The 20,027-nt window shown below is 43.8% G+C and overlaps 1 protein-coding gene across 2 annotated transcripts in view; it reads left to right on the forward strand.

Moving 5' to 3' along the window:
• The window catches only part of ERN1 (endoplasmic reticulum to nucleus signaling 1), a 164,931-nt gene that overhangs the window by 68,588 nt on the left and 76,316 nt on the right, over positions 1–20,027 (forward strand). For both annotated transcript variants that reach the window (XM_033960709.1, XM_033960710.1), the window contains exons 2-3: positions 1,892–2,012; positions 19,237–19,270. In XM_033960709.1, coding sequence (XP_033816600.1) covers positions 1,892–2,012; positions 19,237–19,270 — 155 coding nt within the window. The remainder of the gene's footprint in view (positions 1–1,891; positions 2,013–19,236; positions 19,271–20,027) is intronic.

A 20,027-nucleotide genomic window follows, 5' to 3' on the forward strand; every position in this document is an offset into this window, starting at 1 on the left:
CTTCCAGTCTCGTTAGGTCCCTTTGCAGGTCTTCACAGTCTTTCGTGCTTCTAACCCTGTTGCAGAGTTTGGTGTCATCAGCAAATTTGATAACCTCACATTTCGTCCCCGTCTCCAGGTCGTTAATAAATATGTTGAACAGGAGAGGTCCCAGCACCGACCCCTGTGGAACTCCGCTCGTGACCTGTTGCCATTCTGAGTATTGGCCCTTTACTCCAACCCTCTGTTTCCTGCCTGCCAACCAGTGTTTGATCCATCTGTAGATATCCCCTTGCACCCCGTGGTTCCACAGCTTTTTAAGTAGCCTTTCGTGAGGTACCTTGTCAAAGGCTTTTTGGAAGTCAAGGTAAATGATGTCTATGGATTCCCCCTTATCCATCTGGCTGTTTATTCCCTCAAAGAAGTACAGCAAGTTCGTGAGGCATGACCTTCCCCTGCAGAAACCATGCTGGCTCGCCTTCAGCTGTCCATTGTTTTCTATGTGTTCGCAGATTGTGTCTTTAACCAGTGCTTCCATCATCTTTCCCGGTCCATCCAGTCTGCCCATTAGTTATAACCATTAAATACATGATTAATTTAACTTGTTTCTTCTATAATATTTCTGGGTCATAGACTGTAAAGTCCACCTGATATTGTCCTAGGTTCCAAATGCTGAAGTTTCCATCTAATCAAGCCATTGTGACATCACTGCTAAGGTTGGCTCTTAGGCATTGGTGAAATGAGGCATTATGACATCACAATCTCAGCTCTGGAATGTTGCTACTCTTTGGGTTTCTGCCAGGTAACATAGTAAATGACGGCAGATAAAGACCTGAACGGTCCATCCAGTCTGCCCATTAGTTATACCCATTAAATACATGATTAATTTAACTTGTTTCTTCTATAATATTTCTGGGTCATAGACTGTAAAGTCCACCTGGTATTGTCCTAGGTTCCAAATGCTGAAGTTTCCATCTAATAAAGCCATTGTGACATCACTGCTAAGGTTGGCTCTTAGGCATTGGTGGAATGAGGCATTATGACATCACAGTCTAAGCTCTGGAATGTTGCTACTCTTTGGGTTTCTGCCAGGTAACATAGTAAATGATGGCAGATAAAGACCCAAACCCAAATGGGAAGATCCAGTCTTCCCATTAGTTATACCCATTAAAAATACATAAGAACATAAGCAGTGCCACCGCTAGGTCAGACCACAGGTCCATCTCGCCCAGCAGTCCGCTCCCGCGGCAGCCCAACAGGTCACGACATGGTTAAATTAACTCGTCTCTTCTTTGATTTTCTGGGTCATAGACTGTAAAGTCCACCTGCTATTGTCCTAGGTTCCAACTGTTGAAGTTACCATCCAAGCTCACTCCAGCCTATCCAACCATCCTGTTTACAGGATATTTACCATAAAGTCTGGCCAGTAACATCCTCCTGTTCCAAGTTAGTGGAGTTCCCATTGATACCCTCCCCAGCCCAATCCTACACCTAATCATCACATATGGAACAATAGCGGCCTTAGCTCTTCAATTTAGATTCTTCGTTTTCTAATTAGAGATCCTCTGTGTTTATCCCACACCTTTTTGAATTTCATCACCGTTTTCCTCTCCATCACTTCTTCCTAAGTCTTTCTCCCTGCAACCTCAATTTATGTCCTCTAGTTTTACCATTTTCCCCTTTCTGTAAAAGATTTGGTTCTATATTAATACCTTTCAAGTATTTAAACGTCTGTATTATATCTCCCCTGTCCAATTGAAGCTAAATTTTTTTAATGTATATGGAATTTTGGTTTTGTATTTTCATGATTTTTTTTTTGGTTTTTTTTTCTGGCTTATGTTGATATACTGACACTTATGGAAGATGGAAAATGATTTTGTTTTAATACGGAGACATTTTTTTCCCCCCCCAGAGTTTTGGAAGTTGCAGCACAGTGACTCTGCCAGAAACCCTGCTGTTTGTTTCAACTCTTGATGGAAGCATGCATGCCGTCAGTAAGAGGACAGGATCAATTATATGGACATTAAAAGAAGGTATGGTTTTTATTTTAGACGCATCTATTTTTTCCCCCCAAATCAGCCATAAGGCAGATTGCATTCATGCTTATGTAGGTTATTTCCTTGTCCAAGTGGGCTCCTAGTTTAAGATGTACCCGAGATGATAAAGGGTAGCATTATTTGCCCAAATAACAGAGCGAGATGTGTCAGAGCCACGTTGCCTGTCTGTACGCACGCCGCTCTGTTTTGGCAGTCACATGGCATCTTATTTCACGGTGAAGCAAAGTGGTTGCTGATTAGTCTCGTAGGTTTTGGAACCGCAGAAAATATGTCAGTCGTATTTCTGGCAAAAATAGCAGAGACACAAACCTACCAGGCAGACTAGGGGCTCCTTTTACTAAGGAAGTTATTGGACCCCTGTTCGATTACAGAAATTGGATAGTTCTAAGTCTAATAGATGCTGGCACTGTTATCTCATTGTAGGGACACTGGATCATTTGCTGTACTATTGTCCCTTGATACTTAAATTCTGGAAATCCATTTGGGGTCAAATTATTATGATATTGGAAGTTCCATTATCGTTGTCATATGTTATAATATTATTTGAAACGATATTATTCCCCAAGAGACCAATCAATGCAAACCAAAATAAATTGCTTCTCATCATGACAAGAGTGGTGATGCAGCTTATAATGAAAAGTTGGGATAACTTAAATTATAGTTTCTGGTGGGAATTCTTATGCCAGATTTATAAGTTTGAAAATATTAATTCTTTACAGCTGGGACACCATAGCAAATTTAAGGAAATTTGGGGCCCGTTAACAAAATATTGTAAGATTTGAATCTGAATTATTAACTTTATTACCCTTTGATTCGTGAAAGATTGTTATACACATCCAGATATGACAGGAGATTATTCTGTGAGTGTGGAACTCGACCATTCTTTGCGGCGACAGGTCAATCGCAAGTGAGAAAAAGACGCGCCGACAGTACCGCTCAGACAACCGCGCACAGGAGGTCATGGCGCTGGATTTAAACAGTATTTTAAATGCTCTGTACTTGCTTTGTGTAATTTTTCATGCTGTTCTTGAAGTGTTTGGTTGTATGTTCATTGAAAAGTTTCAATTAAAATATTCAAACATAAGCAGTATTTTAAAGCGCTCCGAGGGGGTGCAAGGGGGGAAACCTTTACTTAGAACTGTTGGCAGGCGCTTCCTTTGGGGAAGGGGGTGGGGGGAACCTTCGAACCTTCCCCCATTACAAAGAAAACTTAATTTTTCCCTAAAAAGAGGGAAAAGGGCTGTGTGCGATTGTCTGCACGTGGCATTGTGGGCGCATCTTTGTCTCGCGCGCTTTCTTCTATGTACCTTCTTTGCTTTCAGGATTACTGTTCTTGAAGCAATCTTGGGGTATTTACCTCAGCTTTCCAAGACTCACACTGGCTCCCAGTACAAGCTCGCATGCAACACAAATTCTATTGCACCCTATTCAAAGCTCTAAATCGGGGGTGTCCAACCCGCGGCCCAGTGAAGTATTTTGTGCGGCCCCGGTCGAGGGCGAAGCAGTGTTTTCCTCTGCTGCCCCCGGGTGTTTACCGTCTTGCCGGCTCCCTCCTCTATCTTGCTGCAGCGTTTGTGCGGCCCCAGAAACATTTTTTTTCGGCCAATGCGGTCCAGGGAAGCCTAAAGTTGGATACCCCTGCTCTAAATGGAAATGGACCAAGCGATCTGAACAACCGCCTAATCAGGAAAAACACATCCAGACCAAGGAGAACTCAAACACACTTTACCCACCCCCCAATCAAAGGCATACAAAGCAAAAAAAAAAAAAATACATGATGGTCTACTAGCCACCAGAGCAGCGAAAATAGACCACCACCTCTCAAATCTGCTGACCACGATGCCCAACTACAAAACATTCAGGAAAGAACTGAAAAACCTACTATTCAAGAAATTTGTCAAATGATCTAAACAAACCGTATCCACCATTCCCAGATCCTGACGCATACTATTTAGACCAGTGGTCTCAAACTTGTGGCCCGTGGGCCACATGCGGCCCAGGTACTATTTTGAGGCCCTCGGTATGTTTATCATAATCAGAAAAGTAAAATAAAACAGTTTCTTGATCATCTGTCTCTTTAGCTATAAATTATAATATTATTATTAAGACTTAGCCAAACAGAAAGATTTATAAACTATAAAGAGTTTTAGCTCATGCAAAATTGTCATTTCTTTAATAAGACATTAACTATTTTTTCTGAGGCCCTCCAAGTACCTACAAATCCAAAACGTGGCCCTGCAAAGTGTTTGAGTTTGAGACCACTGGTTTAGACTGAAGCTCAATTCAGATAAAACAAAATTCTTCATATCTTCGCCACACCCACTAGATACTATAACTCCACTACGCATCAACAATCTTAGTTACCCCATTCAACCCACTCTGAAGGTTCTGGGCGTAACGCTGGATCAAGGCCTAACCATGAAAGACCAGGTAGACTCTTTGGTCAAAAAAGTTTTTTTTAAATTCTCTGGAAGCTTCGGTCTATTAGAGCATATTTTGACACACCATCATTTACAATCCTGGTACAATCCCTCATACTGAGCCAACTGGATTACTGCAACATCGCCTATCTGGCGATTTCCCAGAAGAATATGCGGCGATTGCAACTGATCCAGAATGCAGCAGTCAGGCTGATCGTCGGGTTGAAGAAGTTCGATCACATAACTCCCTCCTACCGACTCCTGCATTGGTTGCCGATGGAGGCGTGTGTGAGGTTTAAGTTCGGCTGCTTTTGCTTCAAGGTTCTATTCGACCGACCTATTCTCCTTTTCAACCAATAGACATAAAAGAAGCTCAAACTTGAATTTTGTTTTTCCCCCCCCCCCCTGGTTAGAGGATGTAAATTCAAAATCCATCACCAATATCTTCTCTCTTATCAAGCAGCATTATGGGGCAATGATCTGAAACAACTACTTACGCTTGCCAATACATATAGGGAATTTAGGAGACAAATGAAAATATACCTGTTCTTAAAGTACATAGGAAACTGATTCGCACAATCTCTCTCTGAATACCAGATCTCTAGAACTGCTAAACAATAGATATTAACTATGTCAATTCTATTCAATTTTTAACATTTTTTTTTTTTTTATAATCATTGTAAACCGCATAGAACTTCACGGTCCTGCGGTATATAAACTGTTATTATTATTATTATTATTACTATAGCTATCAACCTTGTAATCTCCCTGGGAATGCCCAGGGTAATTTCTTGTTGTAAACCGCCTAGAACTGAAAGGTATTGGCGGGTTAAAAGACATTAATGTAATGTATTTACCAGACTGGTATCCTTTTGTCTTCCTTCTGACCAACCTTTTACTGAAATTACAATGCTGTGGAATTAAAGCAGTTGGCATAGGCGGGTTAAAAAAAATTATTTGAACACGTTCCTGGAAGAAAAGTCCAAAAATTGTTATTAACAAGGTAGACTTGAAGAAAACCACTCGTATCCTTTGGGCTTAAGCAGCTTGAAACCTGCTACTGCCAGCAGATTCATAGACAACGGCGCGAAAGACAAAGGCGCGCCCGGACAACTGAGCACAGCGCAGAGGCGCGCGCCGCTCAAAATTACTGTTTTTAGGGGCTCCGATGGGGGGTTTTGTTGGGGAACCTCCCCACTTTACTTAATAGACATCGCGCCGGCATTATGGGGGGTTTGGGGGGTTGTAACCCTCCACATTTTACTATAAACTTAACTTTTTCCCTAAAAACAGGGAAAAAGTGAAGTTTTCAGTAAAATGTGGGGGGTTACAACCCCCCAAACCCCCCACAACGCGGTGCGATGTCTATTAAGTAAAGTGGGGGGGTTCCCCCCCACGCCCCCCCTGTCGGAGCCCTAAAAACAGTAATTTTGAGCGGCGCACGCCTCCGCACTGCGCTCAATTGTCTGGGCGCGCCTTTGTCCCGGTGCGCTTTTGACCTGACACCCTGCCAGCAAGGTATATTTAGATTGCCCAGTTGTAGTTTTATAAAGTGAGGTAGGCTGTTGCACAGTTGTATTTTAAACCAAGAGAAAAATCCAGGAGAACAGTGACCAGAAAACCATTCCAGACAGGAAAGGAAAGCAAGGGGAAAGAAAGTTCTGTACATAGGACATGCCAGAGCTCTAATACACTGCTTGCAATTGTTAAAACCTGTGGCTCATGCCTTTCATTTATTGCACTAGACCACTATTTGTTCCAGCAGTACCAAACTCGATCATCAGGTTCTGCAGGAAGGGCTAGCTTCGTATTCAAACTTTAATCCTGTGCTGTTTGCATTCATTGAAATGGCCAACACGGGTTGTGACCAGCAGGAAAAAAAAAACAAACACTTTGGGGCTCAAGCACTAGGCACTGTTCAAAGAGCTCAAAAACCAGTGTTGCAAGTGCGGTCAGGAACATTTTGTTTCATTTTGTGTAGGATTCTGCTGCTTTGAGATTTTTTTTTTTTTTCTCTCTCTCTTTAGATTTAGGGCTCCTTTTACAAAGCCGTGCTAGCGGTTTTAGCGCACGCTAGACGCTCAACGCCAGCGTTGAGCTGGCGTTGGTTCTAGCCGTGTAGCGTGCGCTAAAAACGCTAGCGCAGCTTTGTAAAAGGAGCCCTTAATTACTGTACTTGCCTTAACTGGAAGAGAAAGAGAATATAGCGTGGCGTGGAATCGGGGATATTGTCTGCTAGGGGAGAAGGGGGATACGAGAGGGGGAAATTAGTGGGTAAGAGATGGGCATTGTGGCTTTCCTCATTTGTGCATGGTTGGGGCTCTCAGAGGTGCCCTTTGGTGCATGATGCCCTTCTTGTCCTGTGCTTTTGACCAGATAAGTTGCTTGACCCCCGTCATTGTCTCAGGTCCAAACTTATTTTAAGCTCTTAAAACCAATAGGAGGAAATATTTTTTCACTCGGAGAATAGTTAAGCTCTGGAACGCGTTGCCAGAGGATGTGGTAAGAGCAGTTAATGTAGCTGGTTTTTAAAAAAGGTTTGGACAAGTTCCTGGATGCACCATGAAGGGGAAGGCCTACCATTTTGAAGAGGTGGGCCTGCTGGCGGGAGTAAGTGAGCATCCCTCCATCCAGTCTTCTAAAATAGGCACTGGGGGGGGGGGGGGAGGAGTGGATAGCACATTAGACCACCAGTCTTGGTGTGGTGCTGGGTTGTCAGGGGGAGCTTGCTGATCTTCCACATGGGATTGGGGGACACTAGACCATTAGACCACCAGGCTTGTTTTTGGGCTCTAATTAGGAGGAATCGGGGCCATTCGTGGTGGCAGGTCTGAGCTCAGACACTGACAGGAAAGTAAGGCTATGACAGATTCCTCATAAACGGAGGGGCGTTCCTTATAGAGAATTGCCTGGAGAGGTATTTTTTTTTAATATTAATGACCTCATTTGCATAATACTGCCCGATTACTAAAACGGCTCACCATGGTCTTTTCCATGCTCGATTGAAGGCTGTTAGAAAGCATGGAAAAGACCACAGTGAGCTCTTTTAGTAATCGGGCAGTAAAATAAATGCACTTAACGAGGTACACCGTCAACAGCGCGGAGGACAATGGTGTGCTGACAATCCCACGCTGACATTTTGAGCGCAGGACAAATGCACGCTGCCGCTTTTGAGGCCTTCCGTTTTACGCTGTGAGGTAACGATGGTTTAGCGTTGCACGGTAACTTTAGAGAATATGGCCTTTAGGCAGAAATCTAGGATTGGGTGGAAGACCAGAAGAAGATCTATTCTAAGACTGGCTGAGTACTGGGTGTAGCATTCAAGGCTTGGGTGGGATTGTGAATGAGGACTCAGGTATTGGGTAGGATGGAACATTGGGGACTTATAGATTAGGTGGAAAGATGGTGTGGCCTAGGAAACTGAACAGAGGTTAGGGAGGACAGTGAGGACAATGTGATTGGGTGATGGTATGACTAACTATAAGACCGAGTGAAGAAAACTAGTGAAAGGGGTTGGGAGGAAATTGAAAGGGACAAGACTACAGAGAAGGTGAAATGTCCCTTTCTTGCCGCATATTTGAAGGGGTGAGAGAGGGTAGAAAAGGGGGAATTGGAGTCTCTGGAAGGGGCTAAAGCATAAAAAAGAGGAACTGAGGAACAGTGAAGGATCTGGGAGTAGTAAGAGAACAAGTAGCAGAAGGAAGGTACAGTAGATGTTGCTTTCCCTGCTCCCTAGTCTCAAGGGTGGAAATGAGGGGCTAGAGAGCCCATGAAAGATGGGGGAGGGGGGGGGGAGAGCAATTTGAAGCTGGAGAAGGATTGAGACAGGTGGAAACTGGGAAAACTAGAGAAATAAGAATGGGAGGGGAGAAGAGGGAAGACGAGAAGGAATTAAATCTGGAAATAGATTACATTACATTAGGGACTTCTATTCCGCCTATACCTTGCAGTTCAAGGCGGATTACAAAAGAGCCTAACTGGACATTTCCAGTGAGGTTACAACAGTTTTGGGGTGTTTTTGTTTTTGTTTTTTTTGTTACAAGGGAGGAGAGGTAGCTGGATTAATTCCGGAAGAACTTGCAAATTGGATATTAAATTGACTGTACGTTACTGTGTGATATAACAAATAGATTACAGTTAGAGTACAAATAAGATTACGTTATATTTCAGGGATCTGAATACTTGGTTGGTGTTTTGGGGAGGAAGAGATTATTTAAGTGGAGGTTAAAAAGGATAAAGGATAAAAAGGTAGACCAGAGACATGGAGGAAAAAAAAAAAAGAGTGAGGATTTTAATGTCAAAGATAGATGTAGGGGAGGAATGGAAAAGATACAGAGTAAAGAAATCGCAAATGGAAATGGGATCCTGGAAAATAACTTAAAAGACCAACAAGAGAAAAAGGTCAGGAGAGATCAGGATCAACCCCATAGGGGTCGGTTCTTCCCGTGACTCTCCTGCTTCTCATCCGGTGCAATCTTGGTGCTTTCCCCCCCCCCCTCCCCTCCCCTCCCCCTGGTTGCCTAATATTCCTCTCTGAAAACTGCACTCCCTTGACTGATATTCTCTTTTCTTCTGCCTTTATCATTTAGCTCCTTTCCTCCCTTTCTCTAGCAGTAATCGATAAGACCTTCCCCCCCCCCACCACACCCCCACACAAAAAATGAGCAAATAAATTAGCCGGGCACAGAAGAAATAGTAGAAATATTTTTGCAAAAGGTGAAAATGAAAGCCAAATTTATGAAAATGTACCACAGAATGCTGAAGAAGCCAAGGGGTCCTTTTACTAAGGCGCGCAAACCGATTTAGCACGCTTAAACAAATGCTAACGCGCCCATTATATTCTGTGGACGTGTTAGCATTTTGCACGCGCTAAATGAGACTATAAGAACGGAAACCAACCATACCCTATTCCGAAAGAAACTGAAAACCTCACTCTTCGACAATTAATTCTTCCCTGATCTTCATAAGCACCTGACCTTGACTTAATTCGCCTAAGTTTGAGGTTTCCTGTCCCCCTTCCGCTCCTTCCTCCCACCCTATCCCATTTCCCTCCCTTCCTTTCAAGTCGCCTAGAGCCCGTTTTAGGTGTGCGCAACACACAAATATTAGATTGGATTAAATCAGTTTGCATGCCTTGATCTTGTTGTATGCCTTTTTGCTTTATCACAAAACCAATTAAAAAAAAAAATTTTTTTGAACTGAAAAAAAAAAAGAGGGAGGTAAGTATAAGAAAAAGGTGGGAAGATGTGAAAATTCTGGGGCAGGAACACAGACAGACGCCTCTCTGGGAAAAGGTGACTAAAGTTGCAGATTTTATATTTCTGAACTTCTGTAACTTTTTTGTTTTGTTTTTCACCTAAGAGGATGGGGTTGGGACTCTTATAGGACCAATTGCTTGCGATAAACAGAATTCATTAAAACCTCCTTTTTTTGTTTGGTTTTCTTTCCCTTTTGCTTTTTTATTGTGAACTGATTGGTCAGTGTCCATTTAGAAAGTTGCTATAGGGCAGTGCTCTCAAACTCGCAGCCTGGGGGCCACATGCAGCCCGCCAGATACTATTTTCAGGCCCTCAGTATGTTTATCGTAATCACAAAAGTAAAATAAAACAGTTTCTTGATCATGTGTCTCTTTAGCTATAAATGACAATATTATTATTAAGACGTAGCCAAAAGGAAAGATTTATAAACTATAAAGAGTTTCACCTCATGCAAAACTGTCATTTCTTTAATAAGACATTAACTATTTTTTTCTGAGGCCCTCCAAGTACCTACAAATCCAAAATGTGGCCATCAAAGGGTTTGAGTTTGAGACCACTGGCTTAACTGTAACCATGACATCCTGTTTGTCTTTGGGAAGCAGAGCTGAGATTGTGACATCATTATGCCTCATTCCACCAATAAGAGCCAGCCTCATCAGTGATGTCACAATGGCTTGATTGTCCTGTTCTCCCCTCTGCCGTCCAACCCAGCCAGCTGATTAACCCTTCCCCTTAACTCAGTGGTCTCAAACTTGTGGCCTGCCAGGTCCTATTTTGAGGCCCTCGATATGTTTATCATAATCACAAAAGTAAAATAAAAGTTTCTTGATCAAATGTCTCTTTAGCTATAAATGACAATATTATTATTAAGATGTAGCCAAAAGGAAAGATTTATAAACTATAAAGAGTTTTACCTCATGCAAAACTGTCATTTCTTTAATAAGACATTAACTATTTTTTCTGAGGCCCTCCAAGTACCTACAGATCCCAAATGTGGCCCTGCAAAGGGTTTGAGTTTGAGACCACTGCCCTATAGGAAGAGGAGATGCAAATGTTAAGAGCCTTAGCCAATAGAGAGAGGAGGAGACAGTGGATGCTCTAGATCAGTGTTCTTCAACCTTTTTACACCCGTGGACCGGCAGAAATAAAATAATTATTTTGTGGACCGGCAAACTACTAGGACTAAAATTTAGTCTCCGCGAGCTCGGTCCCCGCAAAACATCTGATCCCATCTGCACAAGCCGCAATTATGATTTTATATTGAACGTATTTTATTAAAGTATAAAAAGAAACAATATTCTGAACAATTGTAATTTTATAAATACAAATATATAGAGCACGGACCAACAAAACTCCTGTCTCCCTTCCCCTTCACATATATCCCCTCTACTATCAAGAAAACTGAACAAACCAAGTTATTATAGAATGCTACATAGAAATATCATGCTAACAGAATACTGCAGTCCCCAGTTATGTCTCTAGCAGGATATATAATTCAAATCTGATATATTATAATGACAAAATAGAAATAAAATTATTTTTTTCTACCTTTTGTTGTCTCTGGTTTCTGCTTTCATCTTCTGTTCACTCTTTTCCTTCCAGCATCTGCCCGTTCCATCCAATGTCTGCCCTCTCCCCCTTCCATATGTATCTGACTTCTTTCTATGCCCCTCTTCCTTGTCCATCCTCCTCTCTCCTTTTTACATCATTCATTCCAGCTTCACTGCCTTCTTCATTTTTATCTCTCCTACACCAGATCTAGCATCTTTATCCCTCTCTCATTTCTCTGCTGACTCCCTTTCCAGCATCAATGTCTCTCTACTTTCTCATTCCTCTCTCTCCCCTTTCTCTCATCTGATCTCTCCATTCCACCCTGACCCCCTTCCCCTCCTGTAATCTCCCTGCCAGCTGTTTCCTTCCTTTTTTCTTTCTCCCTAACCTCCTTCCTTTTTTTCCTTATCTCCTCCCTCTATCCAACATTAACTCTCTTCCCATCCCTTTCCCTCCTCCCTCCCAGCAGCATCTCTCCTTCTTCTCCCTTCCCTCCTCCCTCTATCCAACATTAACTCTCTTCCCATCCCTTTCCCTCCTCCCTCCCAGCAGCATCTCTCCTTCTCCCTTCCCTCCTCCCTCTATCCAACATTAACTCTCTTCCCATCCCTTTCCCTCCTCCCTCCCAGCAGCATCTCTCCTTCTCCCTTCCCTCCTCCCTCTATCCAACATTAACTCTCTTCCCATCCCTTTCCCCCCTCCCCTCCCAGCAGCATCTCTCTTTCTTCTCCCTTCCCTCCTCCCTCTATCCAACAGTAACTTTCTTCCCATCCCTTTCCCTCCTCCCCTCCCAGCAGCATCTCTCCTTCTAACTCCCTTCAAGTCCAGTAACAGCTCTCCCTTTTCCAGCACCTTCCCAGCCTCCTACAGTGGCTTCCTCCCCTTCCAGCAGCTCTCGGTACGTGCCTGCAGGAAGTTGCCGGTAAATCACTGCCCTGGCAAATAGGAGAGCTGGTGGGAGGGGAGACAGCCACTGTGAAGGCTTCGCAGGATCTTGTTCACACACGCTGACCATGTCCCTCCACCTGCACCTGAATCTGCAGCTCTCTCCGGTCTAATCGCAACTTCCCCGCGGCCCTCTTCAGCAACTCGGCAGGGGTGGCGATCAAGACACTCTGCCGACGTCGGGACCTTCACTCTCTGAGTCCCGCCTATTTTGTTTCAACTTCCTGTTTCTGAACAGGCGAGACTCACAGAGTGAAGGCCCTGACGTTGGCAGCCTATCTTGATCGCCTGAGGCTGGGAGGAACATTAATCAGCAGGAACCGCAGTCGGGAGGAACCGCAGTCGGCAGGAAATTTAACTGCCGACTTGATCTTGCCGGCCCTGCGCAGACCGGCAGAAATTTTCTGCGGACCGGCGGTTGAAGAACTGTGCTCTAGATGAGCCATTTGGCCTTTATCTGCCATCATGTTTCTATAATCATAAAGTTCTATGATATCACAATGCAGGTGTAAAGAGCCTTAGCCAATAGGGAGAGGAGATGCAAATGTTAAGAGCCTTAGCCAATAGGGAGAGGAAGAGATAGTGGATGGGCCATTTGGCCTTTATCTGCCATAAAGTTCTATGACATCACAATGCAGGTATAAAGAGCCTTAGCCTATAGCAGTGGTCTCAAACTTGTAGCCCGCCAGGTCCTATTTTGAGGCCCTCGGTCTGTTTATCATAATCACAAAAGTAAAATAAAACAGTTTCTTGATCATCTGTCTCTTTAGCTATAAATGTCAATATTATTATTAAGACTTAGCCAAAAGGAAAGATTTATAAACTAGAAAGAGTTTTACCTCAGGCAAAATTGTCATTTCTTTAATAAGACATTAACTATTTTTTTCTGAGGCTCTCCAAGTACCTACAAATCCCAAATGTGGCTCTGCAAAGGGTTTGAGTTTGAGACCACTGCTATAGGGTGTCTCGTAAGAAAGGTCAACAGACAAACCTGACAGCCTGTGTGATGCATCTCTAGCGAGAAGGACCGGGCAGAGGAGAAGGTGACACACACACAATAGACAGGGCAGGATTAAAGGGTAGGCCTCGGACCCGAAGAGTTCAGGGAGGCCCAGAATGCTGCCTGCTCTGATGACGTCAGTGTACCTGCCTCTGGGTCAGGCTCCAGGTGTCCAAGTATTGCCTCATTCCGCCTTCTTCATTATTCAGTGCAGCCGGCCTTGCAGTCTCCAAAAGGCCGCGGGCAGCGGCTCCTACACGCCGCCTGCGGCTGACCCAGAAGCCTTTCCTCTGACACTGGGATTTTGCATTAGAGGGAAGGCTTCCGGGTCAGTGGTGGGCAGCGTGTTGGAACCGCTGCCCGTGGCTTTTTGAAGACTGAATTTGGCTGCACTGAATAATGAAGAAGGGAGAAGGTGCTACTTGGACTTCTGGAGCTGGGCCAAGACGTACACTCTCGAAGGAGGGCGAATAGGGAGAGAGCAGGGCCATGGAGGGGTGGGTCCAGGGAGCCCAGTGTACTTGAGTGCCTAGGGCCCACTGAAGAATTAATCCTGCCCTTACAATAGAGAATCTGAAAGGTCAGAGTGGGTCACCTCTGTTTTTCTTCAGGCTCCAAATACATGCTTGGTCAGTGGGGACTGACAAAGGTAAAGAACCCCAAAGACATTTCAAAGTCTTAAGAAAGGTCCGCTTAGAGATTTCTCTAAAAAAGCAAGCATCTGCAGACAGTTGGACTGGTGGCTGCTTCTCTCCCTGCTCTTTCCTGTCTGATATTTGAACCCTGTTATGTGCAATTGGAGCCGGAGCCTGTGTTTGTGAGACTGGCTCTTTCCTTCCTCTTGCATCATCGTTGCCCGTGTAACACATGTGTGACTAGAAAAGATTCATGTGAAAGACAAACAAGAGTTAGTTTGCAATTGCAGCTTAATTTAGCTCTACCTATTTCAGTTCTCCCAAATGAATTGTATTTATTGGGGTTACTAGAAAACACTTTCCTGATGGTGATACCAGTATATCAGCTTCGAGGATTCATGCAGCAGTGTGTGGGGAGCTTACATGAGGGGCTAATAAAGCAGTGTTTTTATTTGGGGGTGTCACATGAGGAAGTAATACAGCAGTGTGAGGGGGATAATAGAGCAGTGTGGGGGGGTTACGTGAGGGGGTAATAAAGCAGTGTTTTTATTTGAGGGGTGTCACATGAGGAAGTAATACAGCAGTGTGAGGGGGTAATAGAGCAGTGTGGGGAGTCACGTAAGAGGGTAATACTGAAATGTGTTGGGGTCACATGAAGGGGTAATATAGCAGTGTATTGGAGGTCACATAAGGGGTAATACAGCAGTGTGGGGGGGGTCACATGAGGGGTAATACAACAATGTGGGGGTCATGTGAGGGGTTAATATAACTGTGTTTTGGGGATCACGTGATGGGGTAATATAACCATGTGCTTGAGGGGGGTCATGTGATGGGGTAATATAGCAGTGTGTGTGGGGGGTAACATGAGGGGGTAATGCAGCAGTGTGGGGAGGTCACATGAAGGGTTAATATAACCGTGTGTTTGTGGGGGTCATGTGATGTGGTAATATAGCAATGTGTGTGGGGGTTACATGAGGGGGTAATACAGCAATGAGTGGGGGGGGGGTCACGTGAGGGGATATTACAGCAGTGTATGTGTGTGGGGGGGTCACATGAGGCGGTAATACAACAATGTGGGGGTCACGTGAGAGCGTAATACTGCAATGTGTTGGGGTCAGTCTGGGCCTGTCCCACTTAGCCGTATTTTATAGGTAGGCAAGTGCATAGCTAGAGGTTGGGTGGGGTTCACATTTATGCACGTAACCTATAGAATACCATATGTTCGGGATCATATTCTCAATATGGTGCCCCCCAAATTGGCACAGACTAGAATGGCGCACTGCGCGATTCTAGAAAGGATACATGCACCTTATAGAATTGCGCTGTTCCAGTGCGTTGCCTAAATTTTGGGTTTGCCCATTTAGGCCAGGGAAATCCAAGCCCAATGTTATTCTTTGATCCTATTATGAATTCTACTTCCTCCCTCTTTCCTTTTGTTTTTGGTTAGTTATTTTGTGTCCGTGTGATTTTATTTATTTCTATAATATTGGATCCCCTATTTGACTTGTAAATCACTTAAAATTACTGAAAAGCATTCAATCAAATTTGCATAAAACTTGAAACTTTTGCACACCCTGGGCATATTCTATAACGGCGCACATAAATTTTAGGAATGCCCATGCTCTCCTCTGGCCACACCCCCTTTTCAGATTCATACACTAAAACTGGCATACTAAAATAGTAAATGACGGCAGATAAAGAGACCTGTGCGGTCCATCCAATCGGCCGAACAGTCACATTCGTTATCAAGACAATGTTGAACCAACAATCCAAGATGTCGTTATATGTATTTATTTATTAGAATTTTCTATACCGTTTTTAACTGCACAGGCAGAGCGAGGCAGTCAACGGTGACCTGACAAAAACGCGCCGACAATCCCGCACAAGACTTATGCGCTCCACTTTAAAACAGTTCCTGTTAGCGCTCTGAGGAGGGTGCGTGGGGAAGGAACCCCCTCACTAAACTTACAAGTGTTGGTGCTTCCGTTGGCAGGGGGGGTGCCCCCCCTATCACACTGAAAACTGCCGAATACCCAAAACTCGAAGGAAAACGTCAGTTTCCACTGTAATGGGTGAGGGGTGGGGAAGGGGTGGGGGTTCCCTCCCCCACACCTCCCCTCAACGGAAGCACGAACAATTGTAAGTTTACTGGGGGGGGTTCCCCTTCCAAACCCCCTCAGAGTGCTAACAGGAACTGTTTTAAGGCCACGCGCATGAGTCCTGCGTGGGATTGTCAGCGTGCTTTAGTTACGGTACGGTACAAGAACTGCAATAATGTGATAAGACAGAAACAGCCACACTATGGGGCTCATTTTCAAAAGTGACAACCATCCAAAAAGTAGCAAAAAGGGGCAGATGGACATTTTTCTCGCTAAACCCTTCCGATCCGCTATTTTTGAAACCTGTCTTCTAAACTGATATCTATGGACAGATTCAAAACGAACTTAAAAACATTCTTATTTAAGGATGCCTACGATATGTAACTTCTCTCCGCTGACTGATACAGACGAAGGAAGGGCATTCCCCCCTCCCCTAATGTACTGACCTTTTTTGGACTGTCCTATTACACATTGGATTTTTTCCCCTCCCCCCTTTCTCGCTCGTTTCCGTGAGTCTTATTATTGTTCTGTCTAAATTTTGTCTCCCCTAAATTTTAGAAATTTTGTAATATAAACTTGTCAACTGCTTTGACAATTATTTTAGGCGATATATCAAATTTAAATACAGCTTGGAAACTATGCTATTGATCAGCAGTTCATCTAGGCCGGGCTTATGATTTGGACATTTTTCTGCTATAATCGAACATTTAAGAATACGTCCAGTGCATAATTTGGGTTTTTGCCAGGTACTTGTGACTTGGATTGGACACTGTGAAGATGGGATACTAGGCCAGATGGTCCATTGGTCTGACCCAGTATGGCTATTCTTATGTGAGCCAAGTATAGTCAATGTGACATCACTGATGAGGTTGGCTCTTAAGCATTGGTGGAGTGAGGCATTATGACATCACAATCTCAGCTCTGGATTGTTGTTACTCTTTGGGTTTCTGCCAGGTACTTGTGACCTGGATTGGCCACTGTGAAGACGGGATACTGGGCCAGATGGACCATTGGTCTGACTCAGTAAGGCTGTTCTTATAATGAATAAGTTCCAGAAAGGTGCCCAAATTGACCAGATTACCACTGCAGGGATGTAAAAACATGACCCCCCCCCCCCCCAATACTCCCTCAGTGGTCACTGACCCCCCTACCCCATCAAAATGTGAATGAAACAGTACATACTTGCCTAGCAGCCAGAAGGTCTCTGGAGTAGCCTAGTAGGCGATGTAGTCAACCATAGAGATGGGGACTCAGGCCCATATCCCACTCTAACTTATGGTAGAATATGTGAGTGCACCAAAACCTACTGGACCATCATATATGTGCAGGCATAAAGGCTATTGTTGGGTCCAGTAGGTTTTGGGTGGCTTATGGAGGTCTCAACTTACACTATAAAGGGGTTATGGTGAGATGTGGTCCTGGACTTTTTATGTGACATTCACTACAGGGCCCTCTAAGGTGTCCCACTGCTAATCTGAGATGTTTATGTGGCCAGTCTACTAAAAATGCTGGTTTGTCCTACATCTCAATGGCTTGTTTTGTGCATTATTCTTTTGGATGTGTGTTTTTCGAAAATGGTTCAAAAAGATAGACACACATCTGAAAAATGGCCATTTTCGGAAAAAACAAAACAAAACCCCAAGACAGACATTTTGCAGTTTTGAAAATGGCCACGATCGGTACTGGATTTTTGTGTGTGATCCGCAAAATATCCAAACATCTAAACTCGGATTTAGGCATCATATTGAAAATACCCCAAGTCAACAGACCAGAGTCTGGGGTAGTACGAGGGGCCGCCGAAAAGTTCTCAGCCCAACCAACAAAGTTGGGGCAGCCTCCATCGAGGGCTATACACTTAGCCCAGCGATTTTCCACTTTTTTTTGTTCCATCTGAAAAATATGGAATGAAAAAAGTGGAAAATCGCTGGACTAAGTGCTCGATGGAGACTGCCCCAACTTTGTTGGTTGGGCTGAGAACTTTTCGGCGGCCCCTCGCATAGGGGGAAAAAGGGAGGAGGCAGGAACAAAGGGCCGAGAGGGACAAGTGGCAAGCCGCATCAGTCATCCCGGGAAGGCCTGTTTAAACAGCCAAATCTTGATTGCCACTTTAATGTTTCTAAGTGATAATTCAGATCGAATAACTGGTGGAGGTGAATTCCAAAGAACTGATGATGCAATGAAAAATGTACACTGCCAAATAGATTCTAAACGAGCCATGTATGGTGAAGAAAGAACCAGTATATGATATCTTCTGGCTCATGGGACCCTCGACCACCAGAGGGCATCCGCTGAAAATCAGGGGAGGGAAGTTTCATGGCGACTCCAGGAAGTACTTCTTCACCGAAAGAGTAGTGGATCATTGGAACAGACTCCCACTCCAGGTGATAAAGGCCAGCAGCGTGACGGATTTTAAGAGAAAATGGGATACTCACGTGGGATCTTTAAGGGAGTAAATTCAGGGGAGGGGATACTTGGAATGGGCAGACTTGGTGGGCTATAGCCCTTTTCTGCTGCTTTTTTCTATGTTTCTATGATGGCAGATAAAGGCCAAATGGCCACAGCATCCACTATCTCCTCCTCTCCCTATTGGCTAAGGCTCTTAACATTTGCATCTCCTCTTCCTATTGGCTAAAGCTCTTTACATCTGCATTGTGAGGTCATAGGGCTTTATGGTTATAGAAACAGACTCCCACTCCAGGTGATAAAGGCCAGCAGCGTGACGGATTTTAAGAGAAAATGGGATACTCACATGGGATCTTTAAGGGAGTAAATTCAGGAGAGGGGATACTTGGAATGGGCAGACTTGGTGGGCTATAGCCCTTTTCTGCCACTTTTTTCTATGTTTCTATGTTTCTATATGTTTACTCAGGTTCGTTATGTGTAATATTACATTTTGTTTAAAGATCCAAAACCATTCAATGTGATGTACATGCAGTAAAGGGGGAAGACTAAGCTTCCAGGATCTGGATTGCATCATAGCTGGCAGTGTCAGCAGAAATTCACAGCCCTGGTCTAATGGAATGTTAAATATTAAAGATTTAAAATTGACAATTTGCAACCTGTGTTTCCTGGATTGCTTTACAGTTTGAGTTCAGTATTTGCAGACTGTTGTGCTATTTATAATGCTCTGAAAATCAGGATCAAATTCTCCTTTCAATGCTTGACTCTTGGGTGTGTGCCATTAGTAGAAACAGTAAAGGAAACACAATTCTAGAGTTAGTCCTAGTGTAGCCTTCAGGGCATTTCATTTTACACAGTAAATTTAACCTACTTTCTTGTTCTTTTTGGGTAGATCCTGTACTTCAAGTCCCAACGCACGTTGAAGAGTAAGTTTTGGTTTCAATTTCTGGACTACATGTGTGTGTTTCGCAAATCAGATAATATTGGAGGTGGACCATTTCTGAAATCGTGCCCCTATGGGAAGGTTGAATGATTTTCCATGCCATCACCTCCAGGGCCAGCTCAGCTGTTAGTCAAGAGCATTCTGCTGAATTGTATCGAGTTGATTTTTTAAGTAAACCTAAATAAAGCAAATCATCCCAACAGAAGGCCCTGAATTACTGGTACAAGCTAATCCAAAGATAGATAAGACCATAGATGAATCATATCTAGCAATTGGGCAAAGCAGGTCCGAGCCGTGCTGTCGATTTTATGCATTTGCATGTGGAGCATGGAGGTTCTGGTTTACTCCTGGAGGGTGACGGGGGAGAAGGGGTGGGTATTTCAGAACAGGCCTGTTAATCCAAAAGAACTCTGTTTTTCTGCGGGTTCAGTGAGAACCTACTGATGCTTATCCATTAAACTGCACTGAAGGCAGTGAGGAGGGCACGACCTCGATAAAGCCACTGGGCGAAACGGTCCCCAGCCGACATAGTAAACCTGGAGTGCGAAGATCAGCACTTTTTAGTACCCCTATGAAAATGGGAATTTTTGAAACTATTTAATAATAAAACATAGTCATTGAGAAGTGCTTTTGATAACAACTAAAGTTCATTAAATCGTTGCCTAAGCTGTACATGTATTTCTGTTGGTTAAAAGTGATCAAATACGGAAAGCACATCTGATGACTTATTAAGAGTTTAA

This window comes from Geotrypetes seraphini, chromosome 10 (assembly GCF_902459505.1).
Source record: "Geotrypetes seraphini chromosome 10, aGeoSer1.1, whole genome shotgun sequence".
Taxonomy (NCBI): Eukaryota; Metazoa; Chordata; class Amphibia; order Gymnophiona; family Dermophiidae; genus Geotrypetes; species Geotrypetes seraphini.